This window comes from Delphinus delphis, chromosome 5 (genome assembly GCF_949987515.2).
Source record: "Delphinus delphis chromosome 5, mDelDel1.2, whole genome shotgun sequence".
Lineage (NCBI taxonomy): Eukaryota > Metazoa > Chordata > Mammalia > Artiodactyla > Delphinidae > Delphinus > Delphinus delphis.
In genome coordinates this window covers 25,202,864-25,224,535 of record NC_082687.1, presented here as the reverse complement: position 1 = coordinate 25,224,535, position 21,672 = coordinate 25,202,864, and the positions used below count along the sequence as shown (strand labels likewise).

The following is a 21,672-nucleotide window of genomic DNA, read 5'->3' as shown; positions in this document are numbered from 1 at the left end:
TTACATATAATAATGGAGAAATGTGGTTGATTCTGAGTGCTGGGAAGCGGAAACCCGAATAAATAGTAACTTAATCAATGCAGCAATAATAAGCAAGGACAATAAGAAGTGAGGTAAAATCAATAGCAAACAAAAAGCAAGATGGAAAATAAAAAATGAACTATTTCAATTTTTACACCGTAGATCAGCCTTGTTAAAAATTCAAATGTGTCTTATTTACAGGAAACACAAAACAAAGTGGTAAAGAAAATAAAAGTTTTGTATCTCACACAAAGTTAAAAAAAAGCAAGACAGTATTAGTATGGCAAGATTAATTTCTTTTTATATATATATATTTTTTAATATTTTTAATCTTAACTATTAAACCACTAAAGACAAAATTTAGTCATATACTTAACCACAAAGAAAACTTTCACATGTTAAAAAAGTAGAGGGGGCTTCCCTGGTGGCGCAGTGGTTGAGAGTCCGCCTGCCGATGCAGGGGACATGGGTTCGTGCCCCGGTCCGGGAAGATCCCACATACCGCGGAGCGGCTGGGCCCGTGAGCCATGGCCGCTGAGCCTGCGCGTCCGGAGCCTGTGCTCCGCAACGGGAGAGGTCACAACAGTGAGAGGGCCGCATACCGCAAAAAAATAAATAAATAAATAAATAAAAAGTAGAGGTTCTATAAGCCACATTCTCTGAGCATACTTAAATGAAATTTAAAATAACCAAGGAGCCATAAAATGTCCTAATTGTATCAAAGGAAAGGATCACAAATTCTAGACATCTAAGAGGAATGAAAGGGGAACATTCATCCTTAACCTGGAATGAATAGCTACAGCTCTGGTCCACGGGACGTTTATAGACTTAAACATTTTAATTGGAAGGGAAGAAAAACAAAAATAAAGGAACTTAGCACTCATATTAAAGAATTAGTAGAAGAACAAAATCTAGGAAGAAGACCATAAAATAGATAAATCACTTTAAGTCTGATTAAGAAAGGAAAAAGAGGGCTTCCCTGGTGATGCAGTGGTTGAGAGTCCACCTGCCGATGCAGGGGACACAGGTTCGTGCCCCGGCCCGGGAAGATCCCACATGCCGTGGAGCGGCTGGGCCTATGAGCCATGGCCGCTGAGCCTGTGCATCCGGAGCCTGTGCTCCGCAACGGGAGAGGCCACAGCAGTGAGAGGCCCGCGTACAGCAAAAAAACAAAAAAAAGGGAAATGAAAAGAAGGCTGAAATATTCAAAATTAGCAATGAAAAAGGAAGCCTAATTCTTTTTATACAATGTTTAAAGATTACTTTCCATTTACAGTTATTACCAAATATTGGCTCTATTCCCTGTGCTGTACAGTACATCCCTGAGCCCATCTTACACCCAGCAGCTTGCACCTCCCCCTCCCTCTCCCCCTCCCCGTATTGCCCCTCCCCGCTCACACTGGTAACCACTAGTTTGTTCTCTATATCTGTGAGCCTGCTTCTTTTCTGATATATTCACTAGTTTGCTGTATTTTTTAGAGTCCACATATAAGTGATATCATACAGTATTTGTCTTTCTCTGTCTGACTTATTTCACTAAGCATAATGCCCTCCAAGTCCACCCATGTGGCTGCAAATGGCAAGATTTCATTCTTTTTTATGGCTGAGTAGTATTCCATTGTATATATGTATCACATCTTCATTATCCATTCACCTGTTGATGGACATTTAGGTTGGGAAGGCTTATTCTTAATACAGATGCTGTTAAAGAATTATTGGAGAATAAGGGCAACTCTATGGCAAAAAAAACAAAAACTGAAAACTTTAGAAGACATAGATAATTTAAGCAAAATTTCCAAAATTGACCCAAGCTGGGTAGGGGGGAGGTGGTGGTACTTAAGTAAATCAGTTACCAAAGGGGAATTTGGAAAGATGATGGAGATACTATTAATAAAAGCATCAGGTCCAGAAACTTTCCCAGCTGGGTTCTTTTTTTTTTTTTTTAATGTCAGTTCATTGGTTTGTTTTTTTATTTATTTATTTTTGGCTGTGTTGGATCTTCGTTTCTGTGCGAGGGCTTTCTCCAGTTGCGGCAAGCGGGGGCCACTCTTCATCGCGGTGTGCGGGCCTCTCACTATCACGGCCTCTCTTGTTGCGGAGCACAGGCTCCAGACACGCAGGCTCAGTAGTTGTGGCTCACGGGCCCAGTTGCTCCACGGCATGTGGGATCTTCCCAGACCAGGGCTCGAATCCATGTCCCCTGCATCGGCAGGCAGATTCTCAACCACCGCGCCACCAGGGAAGCCCCCAACTGGGTTCTTTTTAACTTGTTGAGACTAGGAAATTCTGATATTATTAAACTTTTCCAAATGATAGGAAAAGAAAGCTCAACAATTCACTTTATGAAGAAATCATAACCTTAACACCAAAACTTAACAACCTCACTTATTAATACAAATGCACAAATTCTAAAGAAAAGACTCTCTTCTATCTGTACCGTAGGGCTCCTCCCCAACCCCGCAAAGCCCAGGTCACCAGCACCTCGGATGCTGGGGACCACCTATAACAATAATGATGCCTTACATTTTGTTGCAGACAAATTTTTTTCCACACTCTTTCCCGTGAAGTAGATAAGACAGGTGTTTTCTTTAAGGTGAGCCCACTATTACAAATTCAGAACTAAGGATAGAAAAGGAAGTTGTTCTTTCCTTCCTCTGCTACCATCTGTTACCTTGATCTGTACCTAAAAGCAAAGCCTGCTCCTTTAATTTCCTTAATTAATCAAATGAATTCAGAATGCCACTCTGGAAACAGCCCTGAAACATGGTCAGTTTTATGAAAGGGTTTCTATTAAGAAATCAACTAAAGTTTTTTTATTTTATTTCTGTAGCATGAAAATTTCCAATTAAGTTATGTCATCTGGAGTCCCTTTAATGTCATTAGTGTTTATTTCTTGGCTAACTCAGGCCTGGAGCTTAGGAAAAATGAGGGGCTTCTCTTACACACCAGTCCTGAGAAGGCTGATCACATCCCCTTCCTCAGCTCAGCACCCACCCTGGACTGACACATGTCAGGGCTTGGACACACACACACACACACACACACACACACACACACACACACACAAATTATTCTTGTAGCCTGCATGGAGCTCACGTTATCAGGAAGAGGGGCCTATAGGTACCCAGGAAAAAAGCAGGTGGTCCAGTTGCCCCGGAACTTTCTTTCATCTTTGAAAGTCTGAAAGCAGAAGCGACCTGCCACGTGAAGACTTTTTAGATATTTAAAATTCCAAAGTGTTCCCTTTGTCCCCATTGGAAATGAGATTTGAACCCTCCTTTCCTGATACCCTTAAGTGGTCTTTGGCAAGGTGTTGGGATTTCATTTCTGAGAGTGGTTTGGGTTTTTTCCTGTCCCTTCTCCCCCAGAGGAAAGAAAATACAAATGCCACTTGTGCCCGTATGCTGCTAAGTGCCGCGCAAACCTGAACCAGCACCTGACCGTCCATTCGGTGAAGCTGGTGAGTACGGACACCGAGGACATCGTCAGCGCCGTCACCTCTGAAGGCAGTGATGGGAAGAAGCACCCTTATTATTACAGGTGAGCGCGCCAGTGGAACCCGCTGGTCCAGGCTGCCCAGAATTTCTTGAACACTCCCTGCCCATCTGCGAGGGCACACGTGACAAAGTGTCTTTTCTCAGTCACAGGGCTGAGCTTCCTTTCAATATTGGCTTTGCTTGGATTGAACCCTGTGTTGCACTGACTCCTTCCTGGCTTGGGTGGCCCTGGGAGAGTTAATTAAAAGGGTGGAGGTCTTAGAGGTGGCTTTGTGGAGCGGAGTCCAGAGAGTGGCAGGGCTCAGGGGTGATGAGCTGTGAGGTCTGGGCAGCTGGGAAGCTCCCACCTTTGTCACTGAGCACCTCGCTGCTTCCTGAGAATTATCCTAAGGAGAAATGAATCTGAGAACCGTGAGGGAATAGCCCTGGACGTATTGCATAATTTCCCCTGGCTGTGCTATCCTTTAGTACCTGGAATGGTATGTTTCTCTTCCATATTCAACCGTGAATCAATATTTGGTTTGTTTGCTATAAAATCCCGAGTTTTCAGGCTTGCTCTCGAATCCTGCCCGAGTGTATCAGCGCACCAGCTCCGCTGATATCTTGGCAAGGCTGCCCCGCATCTCTTGGCCCGAAGGAGTCAGTTAGGTTAATGTACAGCATCTGGAATCTGTAATTTTTAATTAACTTTATGATTATTTAGCATAGTTATAGCGTGAATGGGATTGTTACATCGTGCTGGCATTTAGCCTGTCTGGCACAGTGACCACTTCGGAGGTGTCCCAGAAAGTGGAGGAATTTTCTAAGGCAAAGCCTTTTGGTGGGAGGAAAACACGTGTCAAGGTCCAGATTTCGGAGTGTACCGCGTGCAACTGGGTAGCCTCCATTTAGAAGCTCACTCTTCTCTTGTCCCGTACAGCTGTCACGTGTGCGGATTTGAGACGGAGCTCAACGTCCAGTTTGTCAGCCACATGTCACTCCATGTGGACAAGGAACAGTGGATGTTTTCCATCTGCTGTACGGCCTGCGACTTCGTCACCATGGAGGAGACGGAGATCAAGGCGCACATCGGCACCAAGCACACAGGTGACCCTCCCTGTCTGCCCTTCTCACCCGTCTCTCCTCCATCCCCCGCCGCCCCACCTGGCATGGGCGTCCTCATCGCCATGCGACGCTGACACTTCCTTCCCGAAGGAGGGACTTTCTCAGGGTAGCAGAGCCACATCCCTCTGTATCCACAAGGCCACTGCCTGGCCCGGCTTACGCCTCACCCATCTGACAGGTTCACCGGCTCAGGTGCGGTGGAGAGGCGAGGGCTGTTTGTTTGTTCCTCATCCTGATATCATCATTGTAGGTAACAGTCATAGAGCTTTTATGACGCCCCAGGCTTGCACCTTTGTGCCCCAGATCTCATTGAAGTCTTAGAACAACCCTCTGGGGTCAGTACCATCGTGGGCATACCATATAGGTGAGAGACGGAAGCTTAACAGAGGTCAGGTATTCTCTCCAAGGTCTACAACCAGGAAGTGACTCCAGATACTCAGACCAGAACACTTTCATGCTAGAGCCACTCTCTGTGACCCTGCTGTTCTGACAGCCCCAGGCAACCCTGGGCAGAGGGCTGCCCCTTTCTGTTTTGTGGGGCCAGAGCCCTGTGCACCTAGTTCTGCAGGCTCTGCCCCTCTTCCCTGAAACTGCAGCCCTGACCCCCTCCAGAATGATGCATGGCGGCTCTGTTTAGGGGCAAAGAAAGCCAGCTTCTCCTGAAACAACTCAGTGGCTCTCTAGCCTGCAGCCAAGACTTTGCCAGCACTTTTCCTTTCCTATAAAGCTCCGGCCATACTGGTTAACTTCATCCATTTCATGATGTCAACATTTGGACTTCACCATGCAATCGTCCTCTCCCAAGTAATGGTTACAAATGACACCAGCGTGGCGTCATTAAGTGACAGTGAAGAGGAGCTCCCCCTGCGTTTTGCTTACAAGTCATGAGCTCACGTTGCTGACTGCCAGCCCTGGGCGGTGGATCAGCCCCTTGCATCCTCGGCCCTTGAAGGATTCGGGAAGGGGAAATTCCCTGGCAGTTGTGCTGACAATGTGCACGGCCGAGAAGCATCTCTCTGTGCTTTACTGGCCGCTTTGGCTCCGTGGTACCAGCAACAATAAACGCTTGCTTTTGTCAGTAAGTGGAGCAGCTATGACTCGGAGGTCTGCAGAGAACCGTTATGCTGAGTGAGGAGGTGCCGTTTTTACAGTCACTTGTCTCACCATAACCATGTTAGCACTGTGGGCAGCGGGTGAGCTGGGAAACCCATGTGGAGACAAATGAAATTCAGCATTTCTGGAGTAGCCAGTGGAGGGAAAGGCCAGCCTCTCTTCTATTTCCACTGGCTTTCAGATTTTTTTTTTTCTCTTGTCTGTTACACTTCCTTTCTTCTAACTCTTTCCACACCAAAGTATGCCTAAACCCTGTTGAGAACTTTTCTCCTCCCTCCCCTATCCACAGCTCTCTCCACCCCACCTCAAGGAAACTATAGAAACCATATGGCTGGAAAGATGTTGGACTTAGAACCACTTAATTGTCATCACTGGAAACTTCACATTCACAAGCAACCGACGCAAAGTCACTGACCTAATTGCCACAGGGAACACGGTGAAGATCTTGTTCCCTCTGAGATGGTGGGACCCCTGCTCTAGCTGGGAAGAACATTCTTGCTTGTTAGCACAGAGAGCCCAGAGTGAAATGCATTGAAGAAGTTTCTTTTGTAACACAGTAGAAGCCTTTAGTGCTGCTGCTATTAAGGAAAGTCTGAAAGCAGAAATAGGATAAAAATAGGATAGAATAAGGTTCTATCCTATTTTATAATCCCGGGGTGCTAGCAAGGTTTTTGTAAGGGCCAGATAGTAACTGTCTTAGGCTTTTCAGGCCATACAGATTTTGTCACTGCAATTCAACTCTGCCATTGGATGGAAAGCCGCGGTAGGTGATATGCAAATGAGTGGGCGTGGTAGCCTATGTGATATGCAAATGAGTGGGCGTGGCAGTGTTCCACTAAAACTTGCTTTACAAAAACTCAAGGCTACATTTGGCCCAAGGGTTATCGTTTGCTGACCCCCAGTTATAAGCTTATGGCCCCACAGTTTGGGTTTCTCGTATTTAGCTGCTGCTTTGAGGTTAGAATTTAACCCAAAATATGTCAGCCTACATCTGTAATCAGTAAGCTGTGTAATTGCAAAGTTATGATATAAAGCAGTATGTATGCGATATAATATAGATAACAAGATATATTCCTGAGAATAAGGAGCTTATGTAAGGCACTGCTGTGTCTCCAGCACCTGGAGCAGTGGCTGCACAGTGTAGGTGGGGGAGTAAGCCTTCAACCAGTGAATGAACATAAGTGTGCACGCACATCTACACACACATGTGCACGCCAAGTAAGAAAACTACTGAAACGTGGCCCTTGCCTGACCTTAGAGTCCACTAACTTACGTATATATGGGCATACCTCGCTTTACTACACTTTGCCTTATTTAGCTTTGCAGGTTTGGGCTTTTTTTTTTTAACAAATTGAAGGTTTGTGGTAACTCTGCGTCGAGCAAGTCTAATGGTGCCATTTTTCCAACAGCATTTGCTCACTTCGTGTCTCTGTGTCCCATTTTGGCAATTCTTGCGATATTTCCACCTTTTTCCTTATCATTATATTTGTTACGGTGATCTCTGATCAGTGATCTTTGATGTTACTCTTGCAAAGAGATCAAGACTTGCTGAAGGCTCAAATGATGGTTAGTATTTTTTTAGCAATGAAGTCTTTTTAAATTAAGGTTATGTACATTGTTTTTTTAGACATAGTTCTGTTGCACACTTAATATACTACAGTATACTGTAAACATAACTTTTATACGCACTGGGACACCAAAAAATTCTGTGACTTGTATTATTGCAGTATTTGCTCTGTTGGTGTGGTCTGGAACCGGACCATCAATGTCTCCGAGGTTTGCCTGTACTCTATGTGGAAGACGTTACTTGGGATGGAGGAGAGCACACGTTGAATTCTAGATCCTGGCTCTAGACCCCATGTTACTGTAAATAGCTCTGGGAATGTAAGAACTCATTTAACTTCTCTGGGCCTCCATCTGTTCCCTGAGTTTTTTTAATGAGTAGGAGATGCCAGACAGGCCTGAGATTCTCTAATTCTGTGAGCCTTGTTCCCTCATTTGACTTACCTGTCGTAGGAATGGGCATCTTTTATTTCAGTACCCTAGGAGATCTGAAGTGCTTTCTTGTTACCTAGTAAAGTTGTGATCTACGGGATGAGCTTTAATAAACAGCAGATTTTTACTCAGTCTCTCTTAGAATCCACATCCTTCTTCATACTTCCTTACTGGCTACTCTTACCCGAGGCACCCTGTGAATGAAGTGCTGAGCGGGTATCTGAGGAACTGTCCTCTGTTTAGTGTTTCTTCAGTGACTCTCCCTTACCCTCTTCCTCCACGGCTCCTTGTCCCTGCAGAGAACATCGGCAAGATAAAATATTCCCTCTGGTGCTTCCTAAATGCAAATTTTGCTGCAGTCTTTAAATGTCGCAATAATGGCATTGAGGAATTTGAATAGCTATTTGGAAAATACAACCATCTGTATGTCACGCCACATTGACACCAAAATAAATGCCACATGACTTACCCAATCCCTGTTTACAAATCACCCCTAGAAAGGCTTGAAGAAAATAGAATATTTTTCAAACTTCCAGAGTGAGAAGGATTTGTACAAGCTTAAGTGACAGAAGAAATCACGAAGGAGAAGAATCAAGAGATCTGACACAGGAAAATTTCTCCTGTTTGCAAAAGCAAAGCAAAAGAGAAGGAAAAGAAAAACCCACAGTCTGAAAAAAAGCGTGTTTGTAAGAATGACAAAATGTTAATCTATTTACAATATGGATAATTCATATAAACTGGTAAGAAACACTTTAGGTCTCCAATTAAAGGATTCACAAAGGACATGAACAGTCAAGTCACAATAAAACAAAGAAAAGCTAATGACTTAACATCAGGAAAAATGTTCAACCTCGCTAGCCGTCAAACTAAAACTCAAAAGTGGCTTATCTTTCACCTGTTAAGTCAGGAGCACGTCTTATAATGTTACCCACTGTTACCAGAAGCTGCTGATCCGCCTGTGGCCATGGCCTTGCAAAGTGGTAGAACTTTTGAAAACTAATTAGTATATACCAAGAGCCTTGAAACTGTAATGCGCTGTGACCCAGTAATCCTGCTTCTGGGAATTTATCTGTAGGGGAAAAAAAAAAAAAACCAGCCAGTGGAATATTAATTTTAACTTCAAATGCAATTTTAAGGAAATAAGTAGAGTAGGATAAGTTTACCCCATGGATATAATAATATCATTTAAAAGTATTAATTCATAATTATTTTCATAAATTTTTTGAGCACCAACTGTCTGCCAGGTATATAAAACAGCATGGGAAAATACAAAGTGTTAGTTATCATTATTATTATATTTTATAAATATTATATGTTATATTTTATAATATAATAATATATTCTTCAATAATGCTTACCATGAGCCAGGCATCGTCCTTAGTGCTTTGCATGTAAAAACCCATTTGAGCCTCACCACAAACATATGAGGCAGGTGCTGCTATTGTCCCCATTTTTTAGATGAGGTAATTGAGGCACAAAGTACATACCTTGTCCCAGGTCATACAGCTACTGAGTTGAACAGATGGCATTCAAACTCAGGTATTCTGGATCTTAAGTCCTTATTCTTTATTTTTTAATTTATTTTTTTATCAGAGTATAGTTGATTTACAATGTTGTGTTAGTTTTAGGTGTACAGCAAAGTGAATCAGTTATACATATACATATATCCACTCTTTTTTAGATTCTTTTCCCATATAGGTCATTACAGAGTATTGAGTAGGGTTCCCTGTGCAGGTTTTTATTAGTTATCTATTTTATGTATAGTAGTGTGTATATGTCAATCCCAAACTCCCAATTTATCCCTCCCCCGACTTATCCCCTGGTAACCATAGGTTTGTTTTCTACATCTGTGACTCTACTGCTGTTTTGTAGATAAGTTCATCTGTACCCTTTTTCTTAGATTCCACATATAAGTGATATCATGTGATATTTGTCTTAAATACTTATTCTTAACCACTATGCAGTTAACAACAACAGTTTTAAAGTAAAAATGCTTACTTTTTCAAAAATAAAAAAAGAACACCAAAAATGTAATGCTGTTTGTATTGAGGCAGCAAGAGGGTGGGTACTTTTTTCTGGTCTCAATCTCTCAATTGGTGTCATTTTAAATTACGAAATATTTAGGGTTTTAACGTTCTCTTCAATTGGCTGTCCCAGTGTTTGAGGTTGCGTTACCTGTGCACAGGTGTCCTTCACCAAAAATCTTTGCGATGCTGAAAATCAGTGATGGCTTGGATTGCAGTAAGCCTTGGATTGGGTTGACAAGGGCACCCTGGCTCACTCCCTACAGATACAGCGAGGGGAGATGTGAACTGAGGGGAGAGGAAGCTGTGTAGATGAGGGATTATAAAGAGCGTGGGCTGGACTGTTTCCCCATGCTGTAGCCCAGAGCATTTGCCGCGGCACCTCTATATTTATACATTTATTAATTTAGGGAGCTCTCCCCAGTGCCGTAAGCCTGAGGGTACTTGAAGCTATTCTTAAAGATGGTAATTAAAATTATCTGTTTTAATTCTAAGAACTCATTTAAAATAATCACTCATAATATTCTGTTAATAAGACTAGTCTTAGAGGATGGATTTGGTGAAGCAATGTCAGGGACTCAGGGCCCCCACTGAAAATATTCTATTTGTCTCCAAACTGTGACTGAACTGGTTCAATATTTAGATAAGAGACTGGCAATCATGGTGCTCGCTTTCCTTTTACCAAGGGAGGAATGTATCCTAAAAGCGTGTTCCATCCCTTCTCGTGGGTCAGTAAGTGAGATCACCTACTGTCTGTCCAGGAACCAAGTTCACTTCTGCTAAGGAACAAGATCTTAAAGATTGTCAACTTGGGACTTCCCTGGCAGTCCAGTGGTTGGGACTCCGAGCTTCAATGCAGGGGACGCGGGTTCAATCCCTGGTTGGGGAGCTAGGATCCTGCATGCCATGCCATGGGGCGTGCCCAAAAACGAAAATAAAAAGGAAAATTAAAATTGTCAACTGAAGTAAGGGTTGGATGCTCTGGGCATAAGTGCAGCTCTGACAGGAACTGGACTTGAAAACATTGTAAGCCGGTAAATATTTTCCCTTCCTCTTTTTACAAATTTTTTTTAATTAGACAAGTAATTTATGGTCACTCCAGAAAATGTTGAAAACCCAAATAAAAGAAAACAGGCATAAGGCTGATCATTTCATATGCTAGATGTAGCCACCATTACAGTTTTGTTTACTTCTGGATTTTTTATGCCTATATATAAAATATGATTTCTATTTTTAATCTCCTAATAAAGGAACTTTGTTTCTAGAGTTTACAATCACTAGATTACTTAACTGGTTGATCTGAAGGGAATGGAAGCACAGTCTCCCTACATTTTCAACCCTAGCCTAAAACTATGGGCTTAATTGGATTAAATTGGCTTGGGGAGAATTGATGTCTTAACAATACTGAGTCTCTTGAACATTTACAATGGATAGCTCTCCAGTTATTTGGGGTTTATAATGTCCATTTTTATTTATTACAGTTTACCTTCAAGTGATATTATACCTCTTCATATGTAGTATAAGAACCTCACAATAACTTCTTCTCTCCCAGCCTTTATGTTATTGTTGTCATACATTTACCTACTATAAACCTTATAATACTTTGTTATTATTTTTTAAACAAAATTACTTTTATTATATTTTAAAGAGATTTTAAATAGAAAGAAAAATTCATCTATCTACCCATGCAGTTATCATTTCCAGTGTTCTTCATTCTTTCTGTGTAGATCCATTTTTTTATATTTGGTGTCACTTTCCTTCTGCCTGAAGAATTCTTTTTTAACATTTCTTGTAATTTGGGTCTGCTGGTGATGAATTCTTTTGACTTTCTTTTGCCTTCATTTTTGAAATATATCTTCACTGCGTATAAAGTTTCAGGTTGACAGTTGTTTCTTTCAGTACTTTATAAAGACGTTACTCCACTACTTCTCACTTGCGTTGCTCCCAGTGAGAAATCTTCTGTCATGCTTATTTTTGTTCCTCTGCACGTAATGTAGCTTTCCTCCTCTGGCTGCTTTTAGGATATATTTTTTTTTAATCACTCATTTTGAGCATTTTGATTATGATGTCCCTTGGTATAGATTTCTTTATGTTTGGGGTTCATTGTGTCTCTTGGATCTGTGGGTTTGTGGTTTTCCTCAAATTGGGGAAAATTTTGGCCTTTTCATATATTTTTTCTGCCCTCCCTACCCCATTAGGGACTTTAGTTGAACTTATATCAAGCTACCTGCAGGCGTCCCATAGCTCACTGATGCCCTTTGCATTTTTGTGATTCTTTTTCCTCTGTGTTTCATTTCAGATCATTTCTATTGCTATATCTTCAGGTTCACTAATCTTTTCTTCTGCCATGTCTAAATTGCTGGTAATCCCATCCAGTGCATTTTTCATCTCAGACATGGTAATTTTCATCTCTAGAAATTTGGATTGGATCTTTTTATATCTTTCATGTCTCTACTTAACTTTCCAAACATGTGGAGTACAGTTCCAATAACTGCTCTTATGTCTTTGTCTGCAAATTCTAACAGCTTTGTCGGTTCTGGGTCAGTTTTGATTGGCTGATTATTCTTTTCGTTTGGGGTGTGTTTTCTCGTTTCTTGGCATGCTGATAATCTTCGTTTGGATGTCAGACATTGTGATTGTTACCTTGTCAGGTGCTGTACATTTTATATCCCTATAAATAGTCTTGACCTTTGTCTTAGGATTCAGTTAATTACTTGGCAACTTTGATCTTTTGGGGTCTTGCTTTTATGATTTGTTAGGCAGGTCTGGAGCAGTGGCTAATCATTACCCACGATTCAAAGATCTTCCTCAGTTTTCTACTCAATGCCTTGGGAATTATAAGTTTTTCTAATTTGGCCAGTGGAAACAGACACTGTTCTCTAAGCCTTTCAGATGGCTTTTTTCCCCTCTAGCTTTGGGTAGTTTCCTCACACACATGCTCTGACCCCTACTCTGCTGAAGGTCCTTGAGGGACCCTCTGCAGGTCTCCGGGTTCCTCTCCTGTGCTGCTCTTTCCTCTCTGGTGCTCTGTCCTGCAAAGTCCAATCTCCTCAGACCCTCAGCTCTATCTCCTCAACTCAGTGAGTCTGCCAGGCCCTTCCCCAACCCTGTACTGCAGTCTGGAAAGTAGAATCTCTCAAGGCAGGAAGCAGGTTAAACCTAGAGCCTGCCTGTTTTCTTTCCTCTCTCTCAGGGGTCACTCCTCTTTATTGCCTCATGTCCAATGTTGTGAAAACTATTGTTTGATAAATTTTGTCTGTTTTTTGTCAGTTGATAAATAGCAATGGTAAATCCCGTCTCTGACACTCCATCTTGCATGGTAGCAGAAGTCTCCTGACGCTAGATTTCAATGGCCTCTTGACTTGTTTACTCCTGGTTTTGAGGGAGAGTCCAGTGCCCTGATGAAGAGTACGGACGTTAGTGAAATCTCTGCTCCACCACTTCCTAGCCACGTGACCAAGGCCTTGTTAACCTGGCTGTGCCTCCCTTCCTTAGTCTGTAAAATGGGGGTGATAATAGTCATGCCTCATTGGATTTTTGAGAGGAGAAAATGAGATAGCGCATTTAAAGCGTGATAACCCATTTAACGCATCTAAAGTTTCTAGAACTTGGTAACACATTCATCTTAGCTATTGTTGTCATTTTATTTTAATTCTTATAAGACGCCAATAAACACTTGCCAACTGAATATCTACTCTTGACCCGAGAACCACAAGTGTCATCACCATAGGTGACTGGGACCTGGGATCCAGCACTGGGAGAGCTGGAAACCTCAGCTTGTGCTCCCTGAATGATGATGTAGACATGAGGCCCCAAATCCCCAACCCATAATTGCTATTATTCTAGGGTTTTCATCTCCTAAATAACAGACCTGGGTTTGTTTGTTTGTTTCATTTTTCAGGGGAAGACAGGAAGACCCCCAGTGAATCAAACAGCCCCTCTTCATCCTCCCTCTCAGCTCTGAGTGATTCAGCCAACAGCAAAGACGATTCAGACAGCTCCCAGAAAAACAAGAGCGGAAACAACCTGCTGGTCATCTCTGTCGTGCCTGGGAGCCAGCCCTCACTGAATAGTGAGGAAAAGCCAGAGAAAGGTAAGGGAGGAGGTGGGCTGGTCTACTCAACCCTACCCACTCTGGGGGGGATGACCCAGTCTTGAGAATAAGCCCTTGACAGAAGTGATGTTGGAAAACAGATATTAGGCCTGGGAACAGTATTGTATGTAGCATCTAAAATTTACGTGTGCTTTTTGGCTTGCTTGGCATCTGTATATGGGGTGGAAAGATGGGGAGTGTGACATTGATTCTGAAGCTGTATGTTTAACACCTTTTAGCCCGGAGATGCAGGGAACGGTGCCTGGAAGGGTACAGCTGGAGGGTGGGGGGTCTCTGTCCTACTCCTGCCCTCCTGTCCCTCTGCCCCATGCACCCGTACACCCAGCCTCGGTCCTTTCAGGGTTCGAATGCGTTTTTTGCAACTTTGTCTGCAAGACGAAGAACATGTTTGAGCGCCATCTGCAGATCCACCTCATCACCCGGATGTTTGAGTGTGACGTGTGCCACAAGTTCATGAAGACCCCCGAACAGCTGCTGGAGCATAAGAAATGCCACACTGTCCCCACCGGTGGGCTCAAGTAAGGAAAGCAAGTACAGAACCTTTTACTGTGTTGTTTATTAAACACCCTTTCCCCATCCCTACCCCATCCCCTCCCCTGAAGGTTTTGGGGTCATGCAGAAGGGGGGCTTGGCATGGGGGGTGGTTAGTCAGGCACCTCTGCTGCCTTTAGCTGGATAGGAATTAGATCTGCCCCCCAGGAGGTTGGCAGATATCAGCAGGAGACTCCATTTCACAAGACGACTTGCTGAAGCAGCTTGGCACAGGCACGCAAGGGTAGACCCATCCTACACGGCTTGAGTTTCACTCAGACTTGATTTTAAGGGACTTGGGGGTTCGTGTCCCCAGGTGTAAATCATTACACTGACACTGCACTTCATCCTCTGTTTTTTAGATGATTTGCCGCAAGTCTTTTAAATAAGCATTACAGCTACCCCATACACACACCCACCCCCCAAATATCGGATCCTTGCCAGTGTGAACAGGCAAGAGGCACCGTTTTTCATGCAAAGATCATGTGCCTCGTGTCTTCCTGCACATATGCCTTACGCCTTCCCAGGAGCTGGCATTGGGATCTCCCTGGTGTAGCCTTCGTGAGATCTGACATTTCCGGTCACATGTTCTCCACAGATCCCCAAAGACCTAGACAATGAGCATCATCATTAACCAATATTTGCAACAAGCCCTCTGGTCTGAAGAGAGACCCATCCGTTATTATCAAATGCACTGTGTGTCTGGCTTGATAATAGGTGCTAAAGGGCAAACAAGGAATAAAATATAATTTCCACCCTTGGGAAATGTACGTCCAAGCACAATCAGAGTTTAATCTTCCCAGTGGTTCTGAAATCAGAGTCCCTGTTCAGGAGGCACTCATGGTCTAGTAAAGAGAAAAGCATCTGTCACTGGGCACAGAAAGACATACCACTTTCAAAGCATAATTATTCATGTTTAGCTGAAATGATCCTGTTATTAAAAGAATGAAAAATGACATTGTACTTAATATAAGAACAAAAAACCTTTTGTTTTTAAACATTTTTATCTTTGAAACTCACAACTTGCCAGAGAAGTGGCATGACTGTCCTGAATGGGTGAGGGGTGGAGAGACCCAGAAGGAGCCTGGGAGTCGAGTCGGGGGGGCTCCTTGCAGGGTGAACTCCCCGGGCTCCTGCCGGGTCAGGGGGACCCTCCTCAAGAACTTGCCCAGAGGAGCAGCACCTACTGTTGGATCCCATTTTATTTCACCCTTGGGGATGATTAGGTGGGAGGGGGAGGGGTGGGTAAATGGGATGGGGGGAGGGGCGATTATCATTCCCGACCACCAGTAAATGGGAAATGCCTAGCACGAGCTTATTTGGGAATTTGATTTGGTTTATTCCCACTGTCCCTTTCTAAATATTTGTGTACTCATGTTTAAAAAAAAAAAAAAAAAAGCCATGTATTTCCGTGGTTAGACTAACACTCATTGCCCTGCCCAGAAGCCCAGTCACACCCATTACCCGCGGCCCCTGCCAGTTGTGGCTTTGCCAGTTAGGCCCCCTTTCTTCGGGGACCTAAGGAGTCCCGAGCCTCCGACCCACTGGGGAGGATGCAGAGTGAACGCTGATGCTTTTGCGGGTATAGACACTTCCCGTACAGTACTAATGGTCCCCTATGTAATAGTTTATGTTCTAGGATGACCAAGTAGAAGAATACTTTGAAAAACTTGCTAAAGCCTTCTGGCTGTACAGTGAGTCTTTGTTTTGTTTTGTTTTGTTTTCCCTTGGCCGTATCAGAGCTCTAATTTGCCTGAGAGAGTGTCTTTACAATAAGTAACGGGAGCACGGAAAACCCTTAGCACTCTGCCTGAGCAGCGAAGGAAAGACTGAGCCGTGGGTCACAGAAATGTCCTTAACATGAAACAGACTGCCGATGTCTAAATTGCTTTTCTGTGATGGGACTGCTTGTACTCTATATCCTGTTCATAATGCAGATCAAATAAGATTATACTATTATTTTTCTTTTGCCGTAGCTCAGGACAGTGGTGAGTTTCAGACTCCTCTAGGTAAGGCCCAGCTTGGCGTAGGGGTTGTGTGTGCACCTGACCTGGGAATGGGCTTTATATTTCTCTCGTGTGCACTCTTCTGTGAGCTGAGGTTCCGAGGCTAACGGCGGGCTTGGTGCTGAGGCGCAGCGCACGGGCACTGGGTGTGTTGGGCTCTGCTGAAAACCTCTCCAAACCCTCCGAGGACAATTCCCTCCCAGGCCCTGCCCTGCAGGTGCCAGGCCAGAGCCGAGGCAGCCACTTTTGCATTTGCATTCTTTTGGTAAAGAGAGCACACACAGGCTACAGCTAGCGTATCAGCCACCGACTCGAGCCCGGCAGCTTCTACAGAGCGAAACCTGCCCTCTCTGTTCTCCCCGCCCCTCCGGACAGCCGGGAGGCTCGCGGGTAGCGTAGCCTCACTGCCTAGGATGGAGAGACCCAGGCTTTGTCCCAGGGCACAGCCAGCCCGATAAGGTGGCAGAGCTGGGACTGAAACCGTCCCTTCTAGACAGACTCCGCCTAAATGACTTGCAGAGACCAGTCCAGTAATGAATCAGCGCCCACCATGTGCTGAGTACTCTACCGAGCACTGCAGAGAATGCAGAAGAAAAGGGGGATACGGTCCTGCCCGCTGAGAGTTTATGATCCCTTTGGATGATGATTATTTCCACGATGTAATAACATTAATCATTAATAATGCATTAATAATGTCTTCGAGCTCCAGATAGCAGTCGCCTCCCTCCCACCATCCCCCATTCCTAACCGGGCTGGTGGGTGGGCTTCCTTCTGCCGAGCCCACCCCTGGTCCTCCCCTGCCTTCCCTGATGGAGACCCCAGGGCTGTAGGAGGCAGGTTTTAGGAGCACAGGTCTCTGCATCTACACACACACACTCCCACACACACACCCAGGCCTTCTCGTCCTAACCACCCTTTCATCAGCACGATTCTGACCCCTACGACTTTCTGTTTGCTGGAGGTAGCTCTCCCCCTATAAGCTGTTCTTCAAAACTCTTAGCCTTTCTGCGTGTGCTTGGTGTGGTGCATGAAAAGTCGATTCTCTGTGTTGCTCCCATCTCGAGGGGAGGTCGTGAGGGTTAGCCCTCGGCCGAGGCCACTGTGGGGGGGGCCGGGGAGGGCTCCGAGGGGCCGGGCGGGGAGGACGGAGGGGAGAACAGCTTAGCCGGGCGCCCCCTCCCGCACTGGCTCTGCTCCCCTTCCTGGGGGCCGGCGTCCGCGGGCGCAGCCAGGAGACCCCGAGCAGGCCGAGGGACGGCTCCAGAAGAGGGTCCTCGTCGCCCCCGCAGGAGGCGGCAGGGCCGGGCTGGGCAGGGGGCAGGCCGGGCCTCGGAGCTGGGAGGGCGGCCGAGGGCAGGCTGGTGAGGCGGGGAGCAGCCGGGCGGCCGCCGTGCCTGCGTGGCTGACCCTCCCCTGTCCTTGCTTTCCCCCCCGCCCCCCGCCCACAGGTGCCCATTCTGCATTTATTCCACCAACCGCCCCGCCGCCATGGAGTGCCACCTCAAGACCCACTACAAGATGGAGTACAAGTGCCGGATCTGCCAGACGGTGAAGGCCAACCAGCTGGAGCTGGAGACGCACACCCGCGAGCATCGCCTCGGCAACCACTACAAGTGCGACCAGTGCGGCTACCTGTCCAAGACCGCCAACAAGCTCATCGAGCACGTGCGCGTGCACACCGGGGAGCGGCCCTTCCACTGTGACCAGTGCAGCTACAGCTGCAAACGCAAGGACAATCTCAACCTGCACAAGAAGCTGAAGCACGCCCCGCGCCAGACCTTCAGCTGCGAAGAGTGCCTGTTCAAGACCACTCACCCCTTCGTCTTCAGCCGCCACGTCAAGAAGCACCAGAGCGCGGACAGCCCCGAGGAGGACAAGAAGGGCCCGGCTCCGGCCCCCAAGGAAGCCGCCGGCCCCGGGGCCCCGCTCCTCGTGGTCGGGAGCGCCCGCCACCTCCTGTCTCCCCTGTCGGTCATGTCCGCCTCGCAGGCTCTGCAGACCGTGGCCCTGTCGGCCGCCCACGGCGGCGGCGGCGGCGGCGGCGGCGGCGGTGGCGGCGGCGGCTCCGAGCCCAACCTGGCACTCAAGGCCTTGCCCTTGAATGGCTCCCCTTTGCGCTTTGACAAGTACCGGAACTCGGATTTTGCCCATCTCATTCCCTTGACGATGTTATACCCCAAGAACCAGTTGGATCTCACATTCCACCCTCCCCGACCTCAGACTGCGCCGCCCAGCATCCCGTCCCCCAAACACTCCTTCCTCGCCTATCTCGGACTGAGAGAGAGAGCGGAGACTGTCTGAGGGCAGCCGGGCTCTGTACCAAAAACCAAGAGACAGAGACAAAAACACAAAACTCACAAAACTTAAACACAACCCCAGCAGGTGTACGTTGCTGCAAAACCTACAGACCCGCCCGGGTCTGACCACGTGTACTGTATATCTTTAGTGAGGAATAGAGAATTGGCTCTGTGTGTATACCTATTGCATTGACCTGAAAGCTGCTTTATCCAATCTTCAGAGAGGTGACCTACTGCATCCGTCTACCTTCAGAGGCATGCCTCCCCAGCCACACACTCCCACCCTCAGCCCTTCTCCGTACTTTGAAAGGAAATTCGTCTTGTTAAACCCTAAAGAGAGTGTCCTTAATAGCAATCAGCACTTGTAAGCTTCTGTACCGGTGCATTTTGTTTTCTGTTGGGTGAATGGGGCGTGTGGGCGTTTGTGGATTTGGAAAGAGACAGCCGTGTGTCGTGTGCCATAACATTTGCACATCCTCTGTACTGGCTTCTTTCGCGGGGATGAACATTCTTGGCCCTCCTGGGTGGTTCATCCACTACAGTCGCACCCCGAGATCCTTCATTACCTTTCCCTCTCTATCTTGTGGCTACAGAGTGGTAGGGCCTGGTGCTAAGGCGACGAAGGAATGGTAGACATCTCAGTGCTGCCTGAGATTTCCGACAGAGTCCTGGAGACCTTGTGCTCGCATCTCTGGTTAGGAAGATGCGAGCCGTTGAGAGCCCCATCTGGGAGAAATAGCTTGCAGCACTGCAGCCGACATCACAAAACTTAAGTGTGTTTTGTGTGTGTGTCCATACGTATGCAGTGTGTATGGTACACACACACAGTGCATCATTTTTTTAAGGGCAGATTATATATATATATGTATGTGATGTATTAAGTCAGTGGTTACCATTTGTTTGCAGGAAAAGAAAAACTGTATGAGTGAAAATTTTTATGGTTGATAAATCCAGCCAAGGAGATTAAAAGGGGTTTGGATAAATTCTGGGTATAAATGCTCAGACTAAAAAAGAAATGGCAGTTTTGCACAGTGCTTTTGGTCTTGCACTAGTTTTTGTTTCTCATCTGCAAAAAGAAAAGTAAAATAAAAGGAAGAAAATGTACCTTTTTTATGGAAAGAGTAGACTGTACGTTTGAAACTTTTGTCATAACCTCTTTGACATATAACGACCCAACAAAAAGGTGCTGTTTTGTCCTACCGTTCAGTTTATGCCCCTGAGTCGTTTCCATTGTGTTTGCAGTTCGTCAGGCTATAGCGGTATTCTCCATGTTATTAATAATTCTGTATTCCATTTTGTTAACACCTGGTAGATATAACCTGCTAGGAAGCTAACTTTATACTTATTTAAAGCTCTTATTTTGTGGTCATTAAAATGGCAACTTATGTGCAGCACTTTATCGCGGCAAGAAGCAGATATGGATTGGTTGTACAGCCCTTTGCTATTCTTAAAAAGTAATGGGTGATTTAAAAAGAAGAAAAGGAAAAGAATCTTTGGCTAAACATGTTAATGGCTTGTATTTTTTAAGACAACAGAATTTCCAGTATGAAACAGGCTGAAGAGCAGGAAGAAATGTGCTTTGTATAATAATGAGAAGTTTGGAATATAAAAGTTTATATATTATTTATCTATTGAAGAAGTGGTGTACAGGAGGAATGCTTTCTTACTGCGTTGCTGTTTTTCCATCATGTGTTATCCTAGGGTTGGGATTTTTTTTTTTCATCTATTCCACCGGGGGAAAATAAAAGCATCCCTAATTTTCTTCCTCTAGTCAGTTTGCTTCACTGAAAGCTCCCCTTGAAATTGGTACCGTTCTACAGGAAGGAGTCCAGAAGTCTTCTGTCCACACCATGGTCCTCCCTTATACCCACCCTTCCTCCCCCAGACCTAGCAGGTGTGCTACACTTCCCTTGCCAGTCATCCAGCCCTGGCAACCTGTTTACACTAAGGAGATGTCTCCAGGGGCAGGGAGGCTGAGCCAGCTAGGGCAGGAAGCTCCCGCACCCTGGGTCATCTTCCAGCAGAGACGTCTGTTCTTGGCCACGTTTGAAACGTCATTCAACGTCGCCATATCAATGTCTCAGTAAAAGACACTATAGACAGTTATGGACGATACACTCCAAGAATACTGGGCTTATGGGTGGATTGGTTTTTTTAAAGTCACGTCCTTTTCCCCATATGATGGAGAATGTGCCACCTGGCTAATCATGTGCTTTCACAATTACAAGTTCAGTGATGACAGGAAAGAGGGCCATGGTGATCCCACAGAGGCTGGCAGGAGGGCGAATCCCACGTGAGCACCAGCAGGTTAAAAACCTGAAGGGTGGCCCTGACAATTAAAACTGCGGATTTTACAGCATGCCACTTGTGCAATACGAGGTCCTAGGGTGAAACTTTCAAGATCAAGAAGGGTGTCGGAAGGAGACAATTGCCGCTCAGATGCTTGCCACTGAACTTGTATTTGAATGACTTAGTCATGCTTAATGTAATTGGGCAACTTTTTTAGCACTTTGGAAAGAGTCATCAATCTTTCTGGTAAATTATAAAAGTTTTCTGAGTGAGAAAAGGTGTGTTTGGAGTTTGTTTGACTTTTTATATTATTATTATTGTTATTAATAAAGAAAAGTCTACAGCATTTTTCAGACTCCACCGAAGTAATATGTACCCCTGAATTTGGTTTGCAGTTTGATACTCAGGGAAGGATGTATTCCATAGATATCCTTTCCGTGTAGAACACTAATGTCTTTGAGATAGTCACCTGCCAACTAACTTCAATTCTGTTTTCACTATGCATTCTTCAATGAAAGCTAGCTTATTTTTCCATATAGTAATGCAGTTAGAGTTCTCAGCACTTTCTTCTCTCCTTTTTTTAACTCCTCATATTACGTTCAGATGATCATACTGTCAAGGTTTATGTACATTACTGAAAATTTGTATTGTATAAAGCTTTTTGCATTACAAGGCTGTACA

At 45.1% G+C, this 21,672-nt stretch overlaps 1 protein-coding gene across 1 annotated transcript in view; it reads left to right on the top strand.

Annotated features, from left to right (window-relative positions):
• ZNF827 (zinc finger protein 827) overlaps positions 1–18,706 on the top strand; it is a 177,855-nt gene extending 159,149 nt beyond the window's left edge. Inside the window, exons 10-14 of the mRNA XM_060011635.1 lie at positions 3,390–3,561; positions 4,438–4,604; positions 13,656–13,847; positions 14,209–14,386; positions 17,854–18,706. Of these exons, the coding sequence (XP_059867618.1) occupies positions 3,390–3,561; positions 4,438–4,604; positions 13,656–13,847; positions 14,209–14,386; positions 17,854–18,706 (1,562 nt within the window). The remainder of the gene's footprint in view (positions 1–3,389; positions 3,562–4,437; positions 4,605–13,655; positions 13,848–14,208; positions 14,387–17,853) is intronic.
• The last annotated feature ends 2,966 nt before the right edge of the window (positions 18,707–21,672 follow it).